Source organism: Glycine max, chromosome 7, assembly GCF_000004515.6.
Source record: "Glycine max cultivar Williams 82 chromosome 7, Glycine_max_v4.0, whole genome shotgun sequence".
NCBI lineage: Eukaryota > Viridiplantae > Streptophyta > Magnoliopsida > Fabales > Fabaceae > Glycine > Glycine max.
The window spans coordinates 42,202,126-42,215,070 of NC_038243.2; the positions used below are offsets into that span (position 1 = coordinate 42,202,126).

General features: G+C 29.9%; 2 protein-coding genes across 2 annotated transcripts; one reads left to right on the forward strand and one right to left on the reverse strand.

The window, feature by feature from the left end:
• Positions 1–228: 228 nt before the first annotated feature.
• LOC100788167 (cell wall / vacuolar inhibitor of fructosidase 1) lies at positions 229–960 on the forward strand. The gene has a single exon (XM_014778205.3). The coding sequence runs from the start codon at positions 312–314 to the stop codon at positions 858–860; it is 549 nt and encodes a 182-aa protein (XP_014633691.1). The 5' UTR covers positions 229–311; the 3' UTR covers positions 861–960.
• A 1,904-nt stretch (positions 961–2,864) lies between these two features.
• Positions 2,865–6,031, reverse strand: LOC100796259 (uncharacterized). Its single transcript, XM_003529464.5, has 4 exons — positions 5,692–6,031; positions 4,785–5,498; positions 3,450–3,594; positions 2,865–3,311 (listed from the first exon to the last, which is right to left on the reverse strand). The coding sequence occupies exons 2-4, from the start codon at positions 5,320–5,322 to the stop codon at positions 3,251–3,253; spliced, it is 744 nt and encodes a 247-aa protein (XP_003529512.1). The 5' UTR covers positions 5,323–5,498; positions 5,692–6,031; the 3' UTR covers positions 2,865–3,250.
• Between the last annotated feature and the right edge of the window lie 6,914 nt (positions 6,032–12,945).

The window sequence follows — 12,945 nt, forward strand, 5'->3', positions numbered from 1 at the left end:
TTCTTTTTTTTATCGGTTTCTCGTCTATATTCTCTTTCAGAGGTAATCCTGTTTAACATACAATGAGATACTAAATATTGACACTTCACTTTGCTTCCAACAAGAATTCAAACTTTAATTTGTCACATTGTGAAGGACCCTACAAAAGCACGTAAAAAGGATTAAAATACAGCCATTTAAAGTGGTCCAACAATTTTCCCTTTTTCTCTTGGAGGCAAACAAATCTCAATTTTTTAACTCACCAACGACCAACCTAACTTTAAAAAGCAGCCAAGAAAGAAGCTTGGTCATTCATTCCCATACCCGAGAAAATGAGGAGGAGCTCACTCTTTGTGTCCTCTTTTCTACTCCATATTCTTCTTCTATCTTGCATTCTTTTCACACCAACTCATTCCTCTGATGGGGATGGGGATTTGGTAGACCAAATATGCAAAAAAACACCCTTTTATGATCTTTGCAGCTCCATCTTACACTCAAATCCCTTGGCCCCCAAAAGTGATTCAAAGGGTATGGCACTCATAATGGTCAATGACATTCTGGCAAATGCTACTGACACACTGAGTTACATTGAAGAGCTGATCAAGCAGACCTCAGATGAACAATTGGAGCAACAATTGGCTTTCTGTGCTGAGTCATACATCCCAGTTGTGAAGTACATTCTCCCACAAGCAGCTGATGCCATAAACCAAGGTCGATTTGGGTTTGCCAGTTACTGCATAGTTGATGCTCAAAAGGAAGTAAATGCTTGTGACAAGAAATTTTCTGGCGCATCTCAGGCACCCTTAAGTGATAGAAATGACATTATGCAGAAGCTGGTGGATGTGGCTGCAGCCATAGTTAAACTATTATTAAATGGCTGATTTATTTTTCTCTCCCTCCTTTCCAGCAGCCTCATTTCTTGTAGAATTTAGTAATTATGCCCTTATTCTTATTCAATAAATAAATGCTTTGGATGCTTCAGTTTGTACAAATAATTATATGATGTGTAATTCTGTCATTCTGTGTACTCTAAAGATGCTCTTTATAAACCATACCTTTTTTTTTACAACCTTGCTGGTCTCTCTTTTATGAGCCTCGTTCCCCTTTAAATCATAATTGATAGTTAGAATATAATATACTTTGTTTCAATTTAATCTGGAAAATAATAATTTTTTAATAAACTTTTGAAAAAGAAATTTAAAAATGATTACATTTTTAAAAACAATTTATACATGCATTAAAAAGCCATTTCACCGCAGCCTCAAAACAGGGTTAAATAAACATAGAAATTTACAATTCAAGTGAGTGGTTACTACTTACTAACTCTTCAATGAAGTTAAATTAGACAACCTACGGGATCTAGGACTGGGAATATGCTTGTCTCGGATTTGACCATAGACTTATATTATACTTGGATTTATCATCGAGTTGTTGCCATACCATGGGATAAGAAATTGAATTAGGACCAGCAAATATTATTGAATTGTTACACTCATCCATCCAAACTTGCTATCGTTATGTTATGGAATGGAAACTGTAGCAGGTGTCCACTTCGTATGTGATGAAGATTGTTTTGTTTTGTCAACTTTTTCTTAATTTTCTTTGTCGGATCAGAGATAGAGAGAAAGCAGTCACATGTGAAATCACATGCCTAGCTACTCCCAAACATGCACAACAGACGGTAGAGTCCAAACTGGCATTATGGCATCTCACTCAGCCAAAGCTTGCAAGAGCCATACACACCTATTTTGATGTCGAAATTTATATATGCATTGTTTTCATGCACAAATATTATGTTTCTTCTTCCAAATGGAACGAAAAATTTATTATGCTTTGTTATGATATATCTATATAATAATTGTACAGTAATTTTATTATGTTTCACTCATTTTTATTCCGTTTCAATCGTCATTGTCTAGATACAATTTTAGAAAAACAGAAAATTATTTTTGAAAATAGTAAACAAACAAGCTCACAATTTAAGGAAGTTCGGGTTCACAAAATAAAAAGGACAACCTATAAACCAAAGAAACGTGAACTAAACAATCCCGTACGGATTAAAAAGAGTAATGACCCGTTTGTTTCAATTTTTTAAAGAGTACTTTTATTATTAAAAAAACATCTTGAAAATCATAATAATTATGTAATTTTTCACAAAAAATTAAAAAAATATTAAAAATGTCTCGGTACTTTTCTTAACAGTTAAAAAATCATTTATATAAAAAAAAAGTTCTAAAAAGTTGCATTACAGAATTATTTTTTTTAGTTTGAATAAATGATCCTAAATTCACGGATAAGATTATTAAAATGTTATTACCACGTGGTCGGTAATTAATTAGAGAATATCCTACTAATATTTAGGTCACATCATGATTCTATTGAAATCATTTTTCCGTTATTTTTTTTTCTCATCACTTTCTTGCCAACTTTTTTTTTTTCCGACACTTTCTTGCCAACTTCCTCTATGCTATATCATGTTTTTCAGTGTGACATAAGAGTTTACATTCAGTATGTTTGGAGAAGTGGCAAGTAAAATAAAAGCGATTAATTTTTTACGTTCAAAGTAAAGCAATTCAGTGTTGTTTCTGAAGTTTCATATTTTTTACGAGCTAGGCAACCAGATATGCGTATATTATCACTTTGATGATTAGACAGTTAGCATCTGCTTATTTGCAAATGCACGAGTTAATTTGATGATTAGTTCTACTTTCACTTGCTATTATATTATCAATTTTTTCAGTAAAATAAATTTCATTACCCTCTTGCATACTAGCTCTTCTCATGTTTCCTAACAGATGTCGATTTTAACCTGTGTTTCATGACGATCTTATTAGGAGAGGAAATATAAAGGGAAATAAAGAGAGTAAGAAAGACAATCAACAAAATCATAAGAAAGGCTTCACTTTCTCCCTCACATCACAATTGGAAAATCATAAGACATCGTTACATGATAATATTAGTTAGGTGATTACATATGGTCGTGAAGCTTCAAAAGCAAAATCTCCTCCGACTCTGAATTTCAACGTGTATGCAACAAGAAGTTGCTGAGGAGGTAACTACAAGCAACACCACTTAAGCAATTTAACTCACCCCCCTACCCATTGACTAATACTATACATACAGGGGATAAATTGCCCAACACATTCAATCTCATAATAATGAAGAAATACATTTGAAAAGACAAGAAAAAAAAAAATCTTTGATGAGAAGCACATGGGGTACACAATACCATATGACAATGACATTGCTGGTGTCACTATATTTGCATTAATTAACCTGCACCTCTTCTCAGTTTTGCAGGCAAATCTAAACCAGTGACCTGCTGTACAATTCTGCAAGGTACAATCAAGTAACAATGATTATATTAGAAGGTTGTTACTCCAGCTTTGTACTCTGTGTGAATGAAGTAGAAAAACAAAGAAAAGGTGCTGACAAAGAATGTTCTATGAACAGTGTGCATCTCAACTTACTTGTGAGGCTCTAAACTAGGTGCATTTGGGTCACTTGAAGATGGATTGAGTTGGTGTTGAACATCAATCAGACCACCCTCCATTAGTCCTGCAGGTACAGGTGATCCCTGGAAACTTGTCACTGAACTTTTTCCAGATGACATGCCTGTAAAGAGAACACAGTAAAAATTAAGATCACATGGAGTGCATTGTTCTCATGAATTTGAATCCCTCCTTACATAGTAGGAAACTCTACCAAAAACATTTGATGATGAAATACCATAAAACACAATCATGTTGATTGATTAATAATATAAAAGGAATTTGTAGACCATAAAATAGAAGACCGTTACAGCATTCTCAAATACAGATGAAACAAAATCAGATAACTGGAAATAGAGCTTTCTCAGCATATCAATGGCCGTATGCTACAAAAGTTTATACTAAAAAATGGGTGATTTATTATAGTTCCAGTTGCAAATAGCTTTACAAACTAAAAGCCCCTTGGCACAGCATTCCAAACACATCATCAAAGAGGAAATAAGGAGCAAATGCATCAAGGGAATGGAAAATGATTCTCTAAAGTTATTAGTTGGTACAAATAAGTTATTATTTAGATCTACATGACCAGATTGAACCTCAAGGAGGAAAATCTAAAGAGAAAATAGCACCAAATGCTGAGTGAACAGAACATAATATGAAAAAAAGGAAAGAACTCAATAGTTTTGAAAAGTTTGATTAATATGTCTCAATCGAATTACTAGAAACCATGTCTTCGAATGATAAATACTGAATCAAGATCAAATGTGTGAATATATTTGACTGAGCTTATTACATGACTGAACTGTGTTTTAAAATAAAAGACTTCTTTCTACTTTTCTTTTTTCCTTTTTCCTATTCAGAGTAAAATTATCCCATAGCTTGACATTCCAACCTATTGTTGAATAGAGAACCATTAAAACAGAAAAATAGTAACTGTCACTATTCTTATGAATAGAAATTCAACAAGTATTAACTTCAATTATCTCCACTTTTATATGCTGGTGCAGAGAATTCTATTTAAAATGCAAGTTTTACAAAAACTATTTTTCAGGAAATCATCAAACATAATACTGAAGTAATGATCTCAAAATATGAAATGGCCTAGCTTAGAAAATAGAACCAATAGGTATAGATGGCAATGAAATTGCAGAATCCAAAGGTAACAGAACAAGGCAAAACAATACCCAATTCAACAATTACCAACACTAATTGATATCTCAAAGTTAAACCCCTATCATGTTACAGTGCAGAAGAGTAGGAAAAAAAATGTTATATCATATGCATGATAAGAATTACTTATATTACAAATATTACCTTGGAGTAATATCACAATACAGAAGACAACAGTGAAAACCGTAGCAAGCATGCTGCTACTGGAAGATGATGATGCCTTAGCAACTTTCATCTTCTTCAAGGCTTTCATTCGCTCTATCCTCGCACGCTTTAACATGGCAAGTTCAGTGATCTCCCTGATTAGCTTTTGGTCAGCAGCATCCAACGATGGAGCTCGCGGAGGTCTTGGAGGCTTCGGAGACTTCTTATTACTGGACTTTTTACGTTTCTCCTTTTCTGGGGTATTATTCTCTGCATATTCTACTGAGTACAACTTGTTTGTCACTTTCACCATGTCCATTGAAACTACAGTTAATTTTGACTCCTTGCAGAATCCACTATACCTATCTTCACCTTTTATACAATCTCCAACAAACCCACAAGAAATCTTATTAAGTAATATCTTTCCTTGTTTTCTGTTACCTTCAGTAGAGACATCCTTTGACTCATCATCTGTCAAAACCAACCCACTTTCAAGATCAACTTCAGTATCCTCATCCTTGGCACTCTTAAGATCCATCTCAAACCCACAAATGATAGAAACAAAACTAATCCAACTTTTCTCCCTTCTTGTTACCTACCCTACAAAATTTTGTCCTCTAAACTGTCTCCCTTAACTAAATCCTTAAACTCAATCCACCTCCTCAACAAAAGATATCACAAAATAAAAAAAGTAAACCCAGGAATGGACTGACCCTGCATCATAAAAAGAGACATAAACATAATTCAATCGGTTACACAAAAAGTAAAAATCATACTTCTAATTAGTAAGCCAAAGAAAAATGAAATGAAGTTAAGAAGATAACGGGGCAGTTATGAAAATTGGAGAAAGGCATAAAGTTTAAATTTTTAAAATAGCTTGAGGAAGGCATTGTGGAAAAGTGAATACCTTGCTTGAAGGGAAGAGAAAGAAGGCGAGATCCGATGAGGGACAAAAAAGCATGAGAAACGGAGTTCACAACGTTACAGGGAAACTACGTCACTGCCTGCAATCTTAAGTGTTCAATTAAAATTCAAAATCTTTTTCTCTCTCTTTTCATTGCCAGAGCCCATTCCATGTGATGTCTTCAAAAAACAGCACATTTATAGTACAGAGCGAAAATACTAGGAAGGAAGGAGCAATGCAGAGCGGCGCCGACAGTTGGCAACTCTGTATTTCATCTCTGCCTCTCATTTTTATTTTTTTGTTTTTATTCTCTAACTTTTTCATAACCTTTTTTCGATTGGATTTTTCGTCAAACTATGTCTCAAAAACATGGTTTTAAACTACTGCGTAGCTCAGTTGACTGAATCTATTTTTACTTTAAGTTAACCGTGTTAAAATTTGATTAAAAAAAAGAACAAGTTACGTTTATTAGCCTAGTTTTTTTTTTCTTTTTAACTAATTGTGTTCTATGGACGACGCCTTTTAACACGTTTTTCTTACCTAATCTAATTCTACCACTTTAGACACTGTTGTGCTCGATTTATGGATACTTCTTCACCGACACTTTTTTTTGGGATATTTATTTATTGATTTTTGAATGGTTATAATATAAAAATGAGAAGAAAAAAAATATGCCTAAATGATAGTGTAAAAAAAATTATAATCATTTGATCACAATTTATCGTATATGATCAATTTATTAATTTTTTAAATAATTTAAATAATAATTTATAATTGAATAATAATATAAATTTATTATATTCATCCATAAATATTAAATTCTATAAAAATTATGTCAAATGTTTATATTAGATATTTTATTCTTAAATCAATTTCATTTATAGTCATGATATAATGAGAATCTTATCATACAAAATGTTCAACAAAAATTCATTTTCAACCTAGATACTTTTTATATATAAAAAAAATGGTATTATAAGAAAATTTAAAAAAGATAAACTTAGAAATTTTTTAATTTTTTTATTAAAATTAGAGTTTTGTTTCAACTACTAATACACTAACTTTTGTTATATAGAACTAAAGGTTTAAGATTTTGTTATATTGACACGAGTGAAAACAATTTATTAATTGAATAATTTATGTTCGATTCTTATCTTATGCGAAATTTTTTGGAATAGCAAAGTCATCATCACAAGCAAAATTAGTATTTGACTCAATGGTTTAAGGAATATTCATAGTGTCCGAACTCGAAAAAAAAACTTTTATTATATGGATAGTTGAGGTAATCATTTAATTTTAACCAAATAATCTCAAAAGTATTTACGTACTGTTACACTTAAATCTTGTAAAGAAAAAAAAACTCACAATATCAGGCTTAATATAATAAACCTTCTATATTTTATTTATTTTTATTTAATTTTAAAATGGAAAAAATTTTCATTTGAAAAACGTGTTTTACGCTCCCCCTTCGCGCACGCGTCTTTATTAAGAAGTAGTAGTAAATAGTTATTCGTAAAGATTGATGTAATAAATATTTGTTCATAAAGGACCTACTGTTGCCCCCCTTTTTTTATTTTGGGGGGTTATGTTACCTAATGCATTAGTTCTAATAAAATAAATTTACCTGGCATTAATTTTAACCTATACTCATGTTAGCTTGGTTTTGCATTGATAGCCAACGAATTTTATGTGCTGAACTAATAGTAAATAGTTCTTTTTATGGGAGGATGGAAATTTTAGGAGAAAAGGTAACATCTTAATTTAAGAAAAGATTCTACATTTAAAAAATATATATGCATTTTATATTTATTTTATTTTAGAAAAATGGATAGTGACATTTATCTCATCTCATAAAAATGAATAAGAATTTGAATTATGGTTATTTTAACGTGAAACTTTGTCTTACTCATTTCAATAAACCTCTCATAACTAACAGTTTGAAATTATCTATTTCCGTTGATCATGAAATTTTTCTATTTATTGTTAAAACTTCTTAAATATTGATTTCGGCAGCCATAACTTAATGACATTATAGCCTGTCTTCACTCTTTTGGTGGCAGGATCGGATATATAAAAGGCAGAATGTGCAGCAACTTTTCCATATAGTTTAAAAATTTAATGTATAGCCAATTATTTTTTCTTATATTTTTATTTGTCAAGAAATTGGGTTCAGCCGAATGAAAAAATGGGAGGTGGGTAGGAGCAGTGCACCAAAATAAGTGACAGATATGCTGGGTATCTTAAAAGGATGATTCCTTATAATGATCCTGCCCTAGTCACCATTATTAATCAGTGCTGATAGTTTCCCTTGGGACAATTGTTTCTTTCCACTCTTTGTTTCAAAAGAGGAAGAGAAACACAAAGTTGTCAAGTTTGGGAGGCAAGGTGAGACTCCTACAATATGAACTTCTTCTTCCCCATCAATTAGAATGAGTTTTCAATTAAATTTTAATTTAATCTAATTTAACTTTTATATTTTTGTATACATTGTTTGAATCGTGTTTATAAATCAATTGTATAAAATTATTATATTATAACTAACAAGGTTGAATTAAGTAGAAAGGATTAGTCTTCCGAAACACGTACGAAAACTTAATAGTATTCAAATTTTTCTATAACATTATTATCTGACTATGTTTTAAAGAGTAAAGGTTCTATTCACATTATCATTTCCTAATTTACATTCTTCATTAATAATTTTATAATTTTATTTTCTGAGACTGCCCTTGTATAATTTTTATTAAATTTTAATTGAATATACAACTAGATAGATCAATTAGCACTTTAGGGATTGTTAAAATTAACCTGTTTGAATTACACTTTTATTTAAGAATTTTAGTTAAATGCATTAACCTTTACCAATTATTCTTCTCTTTTTTCACTTTTGAAATTTTGCTTTAAGCATCTCAATGCTTAAGTGTAAATGTAGTTAAAAGAATGAAGCCATGTGCCTCTACAAGGAAAAAACTATTAAAAGGACTTATGTGTCTCTTTGATACTTACTATAGTGTAATGGATGTGATACTTACCACTTAAGAAGTGATTATTTTGTATGCACTCTCTCCGTTTATAAATCTGAAAAAATAGTCAACATCGATCCATATTTACTAATAATTTAAATTAACTAAGAAACAAACGACTAACCAGTTTAAGTGATAGCTTAATTCTCTTAAAAAATATTTTAAATTAAAACATTTTTAATTTAAAAAACAAACCCATCATATTATAGATTTTCTCGGCATAAACGAGATTACCTTTTACAAATGATACATGGGTCATCATTTAAAAAATTTAATCAATATTTTTTTTTTAAGAGATCACATGCATTCTCTAATCCTATTCAAGTTAGATAGAAATGAAATTTTTATTTAAAGTTGTGGTTTGGAATTTATCACCGACTATTATAAAAAAATGTGATATTTTCTAAAGTAAAAAGTAGTTCTATTTTCTGATAAATTTGAAATTTTAAAACTCAATAATCCACTGGACATTATGTTAAAACTAAGAATAAAGAACTATTTATGGCAGTTGTGTTTAATTTTAACTTTGAAGTTTATGCAATATTTTTTAAATAAGGTTAATTTAAAAATTATAATTATAAATTTTTAATACATAATAAAGAGTGAAAATTGACAAATAAAAGTGTGAATAGACCTAATCAGTAATCATTTATATACTTAATAAATTTTAATAAGATTTTTTTTGTGTAAGACAGGATACTAATAGAAATTGAAATTATAAGTTGTTGGTGAGATAGTGTAAACAGGGAAATGGAACTACCTATATTTTAAAGAAAATTGTAGGCTTTTTTCATCTTAGATAATTTAGGCACCGTCGGTCATCCCATTCTAAAAGTTTATGTATCAAAAGAAAATATGAACTTTTACACATTCACATTGTTTTCTTTTAAAAGCAAGTAGTGATGAATAATGATTGATTGATTTCTAGCTGCAGTTGCCCTTGTTCTTTTTCCAGAAAAGCTTAAATCAACTATGTATTTTTAAAGGATAAATAATAATGACATTTACAATTATTTACAATTCTTTGAACAATAAACACTGCCCCTTTATAAGATTGGCTTGCGGAATAAAAAACATTAACTAATATAAGCAATTCACCGATTTAGCAAGATGTATAGGGTCCTTTGCCAAGCCCTGTGTATAAATAAAATTCAAGCATATAAAAAATATAAAGAAGAAAGAGAGAACAATTTGCAGAAAATTAATAATTGATGAGCTGAATCGCTTAGTTGGCGAATTTTTCCCCTCGTACCATACAAACATAAAAAATAAAATTAAAAAAAAAAATCTATTTTGAAGCCTTATGTTTGTGTGTGTTTTGAATTTTCACTTCCCGTGAAATATCTCTGTCACCAAGAACTGAAAAATGAAAGAACCAAAATCAAATTATTACTAAATGCCAAGATTTTTCTTGGATATTATATTCAAAGATTTAATAGTTTTGACGTTTATCGTTAATAATCAATTGAATAAGTCGTGATAGGGGCTTTTGCACAACCACGTGCAATTTGAACCCACATCTAATAACTAAGCTACAAAAGCACGTGGGTTCTGATATTTCAAGATTTGCCAGGCCCTAACATAAACAACTCTTATCTTTTGGAGGAAGTGATCCAACGACTGTAGTTTAAGCTCAAGCGAAATTTAGTATGGACCATCAGATAATTTCATAACTTTTTAATGGCAATTTATAACTTTCACTTTGATTTGATGATAATTGAGGAAGGTTCTTCCCTAGGCTATATATTCAGAGTCATTTTAATTATCTCTATGTCAAACCTTTTACTTTTTTTTTTAGAATGAAATTTGTCATTCTTTGTGAGTTGCATTGCATGTCTTATATGGTAATCCTTCCGTAACATGTTCACCTTCATCTGATAAACAAGTAAACTCAGAAAGGAAAAGAATATAAATTAGTAGTTTATATGATTTCTTAAGGTACAACAGTTAATTACTAATTTTGTCATTGCTACTTTCTACAGGGAGAGGTCAGAGTGGCACAAAGGGGGGAAATCCTACAAATTGATGGAGAGTATTATGTCATCAAACCCTTAAGAGACTTGAAGATGAAGTTTGAAACTTAACAATGTTTTTTGTATAATGCTCACTTTTTATTATTTTTAACTGTTTTTTGAAAGGCAAAAATAGTCAAAAAGTAAAAGACTTGCAAATGTTGATATTGTGTGCATTGTTGGCAAGGATACAGCAAAACAAAAGCAATACCTGAATTTTGGAAGTTAGGATTCTAATATTGCTTTCTAACTTTAGCATGATTTTTTAGATAGAAAATCAATATTTGAGCTCCAGTCTAATTTATTCATTTACTAAATGCAAGTTTGCAAAAAGGTAGTGATATTAGCATGGACGCTTAAGGCTTGAGGATTCAACTATACCAAACCTTTGAAGCTAATAACACTTTAAAGGTGTTATCTAGGTCTCTGAGCAAATGAAATACATAGCATCTTGCTGCATCCATCTTCAACTGAAGCATAACAGTTTCATTGATAATTGGTTATTATTTTTTGACTTAAATATATTTTTAGTCTTTTAAATTTAAATAATTATTTTTTTAGCTATTAAAAAAATATTTATTTTTATTAGTCCCTCATATTTTCAAAAGTTACTTTTAATCCATCTTTATTCATTATATTCATGATATCACAAATAGTGATAGTTTTAAATCATAAATTATTTTTTAATTTAATTTTTAAAAAATAATTTTTAACTAAATTATCAAAATATTTTACTCATATGATTTGATGATTATTCTTTTACATATTTTAGTTGTTTTAAAGAAAAAACATAAAAATATTGATGTAGAATTGTGATATTTTTTTACATATGATAATTTTAAATTGACATAAATGATTTTTAAAGAAATTAGATTAAAAAAATATTTTTGACGATGAAAAACTGTCACAAATTATAACATTATTAAAGAAAGAGAGATTAAAAATAACTTTCTAAAAATTTGAGAGACTAATAAAAACCGGTTAATGCATTGGGTTTTACCCGTTTTTGACTTGTTCAAAGTTTTGAGCTGATTTAATGACACATTAGAAAGCATTAAACTGGACATGTGGTCAATTCTCGATCAAACTAACCAGTCCGGTCTAGATTTCAAAATCATGATAAAAATAGATTTTTTTTAAAGACTAAAAAAGTTATTATCCAAATTTAAAAGATTAAAAACATATTTTAGTTTTTTTTTTTTAACAAAGGCAGCCTATAGTATTTTTAGTGGTTTTATAACCATTTTTTTTTATTTCTGTTCAATTAGTAAAAATGCCATTTTGTGCAGGGTCAGAGGACCCTATTGCAAAGGTCTTTTAACTGCTTAAATCATGACATGCGCTCGTGGCAACCCTTACAGCTGATGGATATGTTTGTAGGATCTTTGCTGTTATACAATTCCATCATAAACTATAAACTTTATGTGAAGAAAAAGTCTTTATTGCTGGCAGATTAGAACTTGCACCGACTCTAATTGTCTCACTTCAATTCTGCTTCTGAAGATCATCACCATGCTGTTGAACTTGGGAGCCGTTGAAGCTTGAAATTTGTTAGAATTGGAAATCTCACTTTCCCAACCCCCCCGATATATTGGAAAGCTCACTTTGAGTATGATTATTTTGATTCTGATTGATTATTCAGATCAAGTTGTATTCCAAAAATGGAATTAGAGTATTCACTATTCCTTGTGTTAAGCTGTTAAGAAAGAAGAGATTACATAAGCAACAGCCTTTGCAATTCAAATATATATTTAGCAATTATACATACAAATATTTTTACTCTTGAAGGCAGATCACGCATTGGTTTGTTTGACAATAATTACATGTTTGATAAAATGGCAATATATTGTTAATTTATCCAAATAGTATACATTTTATCACCAGAGATAAAAAAGTATAAAATCCTATAAATATATATATATATAGATCACCAGAGGTGAAATTACGTAAAATTTATTTTATATATTGACAATATATTACTGTGCATAATATGGGACATTATCTATAACTGTCACTAATATTTTATACAATATAAACTTATGAATATGACTTCTACATTATATTTAACTTTAGTTGTAATTAAAATAACAAAATCAAGATAAATCCATGTAATCACTATTATCTTCTCTCTGCAAAATTAATCATCACTATTTATTCTTTTAAGTTATAGAATTGACAATTTACTTTAAAAAACTAAAATACTTGGAAGAAATTACTTTCTCTTG

Excerpts from the sequence above, each read along its gene's own strand:
- LOC100788167 (XM_014778205.3), top strand. The coding sequence starts at position 312 with ATGAGGAGGAGCTCACTCTTTGTGTCCTCTTTTCTACTCCATATTCTT.
- LOC100796259 (XM_003529464.5), bottom strand. The coding sequence starts at position 5,322 with ATGGATCTTAAGAGTGCCAAGGATGAGGATACTGAAGTTGATCTTGAA. Across the intron at positions 3,595-4,784 it reads TATTGTGATATTACTCCAAG|GCATGTCATCTGGAAAAAGT; the intron begins GTAATATTTGTA and ends TTCTCTTTACAG. Across the intron at positions 3,312-3,449 it reads CCTAGTTTAGAGCCTCACAA|AATTGTACAGCAGGTCACTG; the intron begins GTAAGTTGAGAT and ends TGTACCTTGCAG.